The sequence below is a fragment of the Amblyomma mixtum genome, chromosome 2 (genome assembly GCF_055824585.1).
Source record: "Amblyomma mixtum isolate Tamu chromosome 2, ASM5582458v1, whole genome shotgun sequence".
NCBI lineage: Eukaryota > Metazoa > Arthropoda > Arachnida > Ixodida > Ixodidae > Amblyomma > Amblyomma mixtum.
In genome coordinates, this window is record NC_143013.1 from 238,331,245 (window position 1) to 238,337,928 (window position 6,684).

Here is a 6,684-nt window from a genome sequence, read left to right on the forward strand (position 1 = left end):
GATGGGCGGGCTTCCGGTTCTCCGGTAACGGTAACGTGGTACACGGTATGCTAAAGTTTCCTAATGTCCTGAAAGCTTTCCCCGTATTGGTTACCCATGCGTTATGTCGAAATTTTACTCACCGAAAAGAAAATCTCATTTTCAGGTGCATTTTAGTCTTTGGTTGGCCGAAGTTCGGAATTAAGGAAAGCGCAGTTGAAATGCACGCGTCAAGTAAACTTGCAGGGTGTACGTTACGCTGTGGTAAATTCCGCCATTTCACTCATGAAAGATATCTGACAGGGTTTGTTTACTGCATCCCCGAGAGCCTCTACACTGATGGGTCTCCCTGGTGGTGGAGCTCTAGAATGCCGAGGTCCTGATCTTGAGCACCCATCGCTTCATGTAGATGTAGGCCCTTGAGTTCGAGAGAAGAATGTTCGCATCGCTCGTTTTTCTCTCCATTAAAAATTCTGCACTTTTGCAACCAGCCCAGCGTTACCATCTCCAGGTTTCTTTTAACAAGGCCATGATTTCACCCTGCGCCGAGTTTGGTTTATGTAGTTTAACGTCCCAAAGCGACTGAGGCTATGAGAGACGCCTCTGGAATCAGAGTCTGGAATCAGAGTTTGGAATCAGAGTCTAGAGTGCCATAGCAGAGAGCGCAAAATCATTCGATTTCGAAATAGTTCTTAAGAAAAGGTGTTGTCTATAAATAACGTGAAACCTCACGAGCACTTAGCGATTCACTTCAGCTCTAAACGCTTTTCTAGGTAGTCATAACTGCGGGCAGGGGTTGTGCTTCTTTTTACAGGAGCGGAAAACATTCTTCGCATCGTTTTGCACCACTTCAAGAGACTGGCTATTCAAATAAATTTTCCTGTAGTGCAAGATAACATAAGAGAACTTTGAAAATTCAACCCGCCTGGTTGGCACTCCCTGTGCCACTGAAAGTCACACAATTTGTCAGTTTGCAATATTATTTTTATGACGACTGTTTGTAAGAACATTTTATTACTGCCATGCAGAAAGATGCGCTGGACACTACTGTCCACTCTGCTATTGAGGAAACGAAGTAGCGATTTCATTCAATCACATTTATTCCCTTCACCGTTAAAGTTACAGGGCTTTTCTCGTGAACGTTTGGAGGAACGTAGCACACTTCTAGTTGCGAAAGTTCGCGAAATGACGTGGTTGACATTAATTCATCATTAAGTTTATAATAAACCTTCTATAACGTACGAAAAGTTTACCATGGTGAAACATTGCCTTCAGAACAATCTTTATGCATGATGCTGGAGTGAAGTCATTTGCTGTATTACTTATAGCACCAAAGGCTTCACATTCAAGCACCGTCTCTGAAGCTGCTTGGCGGGCTATTGCATTACGCGCTTATTGTAACCAATTTTCCCGCCCCATTGTGCCTACGGAACTGACTACAAGAAGAGATTTGCTGGAATCACTGCTGGGAATTTTGTGCGTAAGCAGCCCTTAGGGTGTCGCTGTCGACGGCGTACTACTCAGAGGTAAGTCAAAGAGCCTCGTCGCTTCGCTCTGCTGGTGGCTCCTCCTCCGGCGGCGGTTCTGGATCCTCGTCCGGTGGTGGTTCTGGATCCTCGTCCGGTGGTGGTTCTGGATCCTCGTCCGGTGGTGGTTCTGGATCCTCTTCCGGTGGTGGTTCTGGATCCTCCTCCGGTGGTGTTTCTGGATCCTCCTCCGGTGGTGTTTCTGGATCCTCCTCCGGCGGTGGGTCCTCCGGCGCTTCTGGCGGCGGCGGCGGCGGCGGCGGCGGTGGTGGTGGCGGTGGCTTGGGGGTACTAATAGTTGAGGTTATTCCGCCCAGGAGTTTTTGGTCAATAAGAACTATGGGGCCTGCGTTCGTGCCGGTCGCAACTTTCGGCGTCCCGGCGGCATCGGTCACGACCACTGCAGCAGGGCGGGAAGGATTCAGTATTGAAAGGACGGATCGAAATGGAGAGGCGCATGAAATTACGTTTTGCCGTAGCACGCATTTTATTTCTGTAGCCTGAACAATATTCTAAATTTAAATTTTTTGAGAGCTGTGGTGAAAGAAGAGAAGAAATATATTTTCAAACTCCTACATACAACCTCTCAGCAGGTAATACGCCCTAATTACAAATACAACTTATGCAGGGCTACTGCCAATCCACGCTCCGTATTCCGAATGGGAGTAAAGCAACCAGTCATTATATATTATAACAACACGCAATGAAAATAATTTTCAGGCACAGCGGTCATACCTTGTAATCAAAAACGTATATGTCAGCGAACATTCCATGTGACGTTTTTCAGATGTCTTCGAAAAAGAAAGCATAACCAAAGACCGAAACTATTTTGGCTAAAACAAGAATACCGGAAACCGATTGTACGGCAGCTTTAGGACGTAAAGCTGCCCTGGGTAATAACCGGTGTTTTGTATAAATTACTCGCTTGGCACAAGTAAGACTGTCCAGCTTAGCAACCAAAAACGTTTATGCGAGAAGAGCTTTGATAAAGTAAGCTGCAGAAAACCTGCTTACTCTTCAAGGCAAGTAGGCCCTGTTGAGGCTTACTTTAACTGGAGAAACATGTCTTAAATGAAAGGAAACCAATCTTTCTTTTTTACGGATCACAGTCTTAAGCCCTAAATATTAGACGCTAACATCGGTGCGGTCTGGGCTGGAGCTGATCGCATCGAAGAGCTTAGCACTGCAGATGGACATGCATTGCCCATACCGGGAATCATCAGTGCCTTATAGAGTACTTAATGGTCATCTTTGTTGTGCTGCGGTAGCACGTCAGAGATAGCACGTCAGATGTTTGTATCGTAGATGACTTACTGCTTTAGCTCAAACGCGCCGAATGGGCGGGAAGCCATTCGGTAGCATGTGTCCGTCTACCATTGGCGCTTTAAAACCTTTTAAAACCATTTAAAACCGTTTTTCTCCACATTGGCCATTGATTTCCTCCTACAAATAAACTTCATGTTTCCTTTTCGTCTTTTTTCTTCTGCCCACCCGGCTTGTACCCAGCGGAATGTCCGGGGTGTCGCGTAAACAAATAAAAATATGTTACCAACATTTCAACCCTCGCAACTCATGAATGAACTGGAAGAAATATATCGCTAAAAAAGTAAGCTAAAATAGTGGTGCTGAGGTTCTTGAATACTGGGACAAAAGAAGGTAGACAAAAATGGTTGATCAGAATTGATGAACATCTACTGGAGGCCGCAACGACGAACGTTGGCTCATCCTCTGTAGCTCGATATATTTCTTTACAGCTCACCATTATTGCTAGTATGGGAGCAGATTTCCCTTGGTATTGCATGCTTGGCTGTCTAATTTGTCGACAAAGTGTTTCTCTGGACCGTTCACTTGGTAACAAAGCGAGAAATTAGCTAAGAATTTGTTTGCCAACTTTTGAAAAATTCAAATGACTGTTTTGTCTCTTTCGCATCAGGCATCAGAAGTCGGTCTAAATTTCAGGCAGGATCATTCTCTAAATGTCCAACTGTACTCCAACACAAACTCTTCTTTGAAACGCAGGAATGCATTGGCAGTGCAAGACATGCAATACAATCACCTCTTCAGCGGAGTGGCTTATTCTGCATGTTGCTTTAGAAACAACAAGCGCTGAAAAGCTTTCTCACTGAAAAGCCTTCTCAACACATACCTCCAGATGCCACCTGAAGGTTGGAACCACCAATGGGCATGATGTAACCTCCGTATCCTTGACCCACAGAACCAATGCCAACTGTATCAAAGCCCACAGTAGGCAATCGCGCATTATAACTCGGCTTAATTAAGAGGAAGGATCATTATCTAAATGTCTGATTTCACTCCAACACACGCTGTTTTTTGAAAGGCATGAATGGCATGACACCGCCAGACATGCAATACGATCATCACCCCATGTGCGGAGCGCCTTACTACACGTGTCGCTTTAGAAACTACAAAAGCGGGTGAGCTTCCTTACTGAAAAGCCTTCTCAAAACATACCTCCAGAAGCCACCGGCAAGTTGGAACCACCAATGGGCATGGTGGAACCTGCGTATCCTTGACCCACAGAACCCGTGCCAGCTGTATTAAGGCCTACAGTAGACAAGCCCATGGATCCCGTGCCTAAGGGATTTATAGATCCCATGCGTATGGGTTGCACGGGCACTACTGGCTGAATTACCACCAAAGCTGAACCTGGAAAAGGAAGAGGTAAGTTAAATGTGTTATGTATATTCCAAGCCTGTGCAAAGAAAGGTGATGCCCACGTGATAACATGGTTCTTTTGTTGCAGTGTATTCAAACAGAATGTGGTTATGGAAGGAGCTACGGTTAAACACAGCGTCGTAAATAGTTGATTGATTTTTCATTTGAGATTTAAGGCCTGCAAGCATCACAAATTGGTTTTATTTTTGTGAGCTATTTTGTGATGCGATACCAAGCATTGTACAGCCTAGTGGTAACCAAGCTTAATGCAGGAACCTGGGTGTAGATTTAAGCTACACGGTACGCCAAGCCGCAGCAACAAATATCACAATTATGTTAAATTCTAAGCGGCCGTTATCAAGTAGAACCGACATGGTGCGTGCTGTAAATAGTCGGCGCTTGACGAGTGCAAACCGATGAATGAAGGCCGAAACAAGAAATGGAATCAAGGTTCTGTCGTTTATTCTCTCGATTGTTTCTTTTGGCATTCGGATGGAAATAAGCTTTCTTTTTTTTTCCCTGTCTCATTCTTTCTTTTGCAGCCTCGCATAGAGAGATGAAAAGCCAAGAAGATTTCTCAAGTACAGGTCAAAGAAGATTAGGCTGGGTTCAGTGTTTGAATTGGAGATGACTGGCACAGAGATGCAGTTGCTGTCCGGAGCAACCTAACCAGAAGAAGGTAAGCAGTTGGCAGAAGGAAGTTCAGATACATCAACTGCAATTGCGCGCGATGTCTCTCCAATTGTTCGGCAGAATGCTCCAAGGCGAAGCGGAATTCGAGGAATCGAATACTTGCCATTAGCGGAGACTTGATTGTATATGATAGAGTAGAAGGACATCCTTACACATTTTCTTTGACTGCGGGTATATTAGTTTACTGCACAACTTTGTTTAGCTGCAGTCCGGCTGTGCTCACCTTGGTGGCGATGATAAACTGTGCTGTCATTTTAATTGTACTCTGAATAAAATAATGAATAAAATTATTGAGCTCCCACACGCTTAAATAAGAAATAATATTAATATAGTGAATCTGGTAGGGCCCAAAATAAACACATAGTTGTAAAATTCACCGTAAGGGGCATCAAATTTCCAACGCCGGGTAAGCAAACGAGCACAAATTTCCTCGAAGTGTTTTCACCCATTACCTCGCAGAGTACGTTTCATCGCAAAGCTTAAAAACAGTGCATGCTGCAGCGCCTAATAAGTACATTATTCAGTGACACTCGGAATTTAGTTGGCTGAATAAATCAGGGACCTTATCGATATTACGCGCCTTTTGAATTTGCCGCCACATTTTTTTCACTCTCGACATGCGATTGAATACCCCAGGTGGCGTAGAGATATTTCTTGTAATCCTATATGCATAATAAAACACACTCACCAGTTTTGAGAGCTGGCAGAGAAATCAAGAAAACAAGCGCCAACCTGTAGAAATGAGTTGTCGCCACTATGGTGTAACGCAAACCCTGAAAAAAAAAAAGACAAGAACTCTAGCGGATAAGGTGCTGCCTAACACAATAACACAAAAAATCACTGAAAAGTGGTCCCCAAGGGCGCGTTCCCCTTCCTACTTCACTTCACGTGCACGCTGTTCATCCGTTCGCCCTGCTGATCAGGCGGCGGCTCCGCCGTCTCTTATCCGCAGGGGCCAGAGCCATTGCGGCGTAGCACTGAGTTGCCGGTTTTCAATACTAGAAAATATAGATGCGCCCACTCCAAGGATTTCAGCGTAACAGATCACGAGTGGCTGGCAGTTCTGTATTGCTGCTCTTGGCTGCTAAGCACTCTTCCTCCCATGCCTTACCCAGCATCTTCTGCCTTCATGGTAGAATAATGCCTGCCGCCACTGAGGACGAGGCTAAAGTATAGTAATAAGTTGCAGGAGACAAAATCTAGTTGTGAGTTGGGCGTATAGATTCTCGATCCACCGGGATTCCTCGGCCATATATAGCGATTATGCAGAAAAGGTGTTTGCTTGAATTAAATAGAACTTAAAGTGAATATAACTGTGACAAGAGCACCAGAACACTCACGACACCGCTACAAACACAAAAAGAAATATGTGAGCCGGAAAAGTAGATGAGAAACTCCTGCAGAAGAAATGACCGTTTTTACAACTATTGTTTCGTCACAAGCATGAGAAATATTTGTTCTTACTTTTTGAGCCATCCTAATGCTGTCAGGTTGAAGCCAGACTGCCTAGAAAGCGCTTAAGTTTTGTCATCAAAAGGATCGTGTGACTGAGAGCAAAAGAAGAAATCTTAAATAGTGCATGGGAGTAGTGCCAGTGGAAATGAAACAGCGCCGAGGCTAAGCTTCATCTAGCAGGCTTGCTCAGAAATCGCGAACCCAGGCTAGTTCCATCGCGTATTACGCAAGCGCATTACGGCAAGTGCGCTGATGACTCACAGGACGCAGGAATGTTGAAAAGCAGGATGTTATAGAAAAGAAAAATGCTGTCTTCATGTGCACAGACCGTACTCAGCGCAACATGGCGCCGAGT

General features: G+C 44.8%; 1 protein-coding gene across 1 annotated transcript; it reads right to left on the reverse strand.

Annotated features, from left to right (window-relative positions):
• Positions 1-1,510: 1,510 nt before the first annotated feature.
• Positions 1,511-6,350, reverse strand: LOC149363077 (uncharacterized). The gene is made up of 6 exons (XM_089568430.1): positions 6,339-6,350; positions 5,563-5,647; positions 3,978-4,172; positions 3,652-3,732; positions 1,767-1,905; positions 1,511-1,670 (listed from the first exon to the last, which is right to left on the reverse strand). The coding sequence occupies exons 1-6, from the start codon at positions 6,348-6,350 to the stop codon at positions 1,511-1,513; spliced, it is 672 nt and encodes a 223-aa protein (XP_089424556.1).
• Positions 6,351-6,684: the final 334 nt, after the last annotated feature.

Coding starts and splice junctions, on each gene's coding strand:
- LOC149363077 (XM_089568430.1), bottom strand. Junction 4,173..5,562: donor TCTGCCAGCTCTCAAAACTG/GTGAGTGTGTTT, acceptor TTCCTTTTCCAG/GTTCAGCTTTGGTGGTAATT. Junction 1,671..1,766: donor CCACCGCCACCACCACCGCC/GCCGCCGCCGCC, acceptor AACACCACCGGA/GGAGGATCCAGAACCACCAC.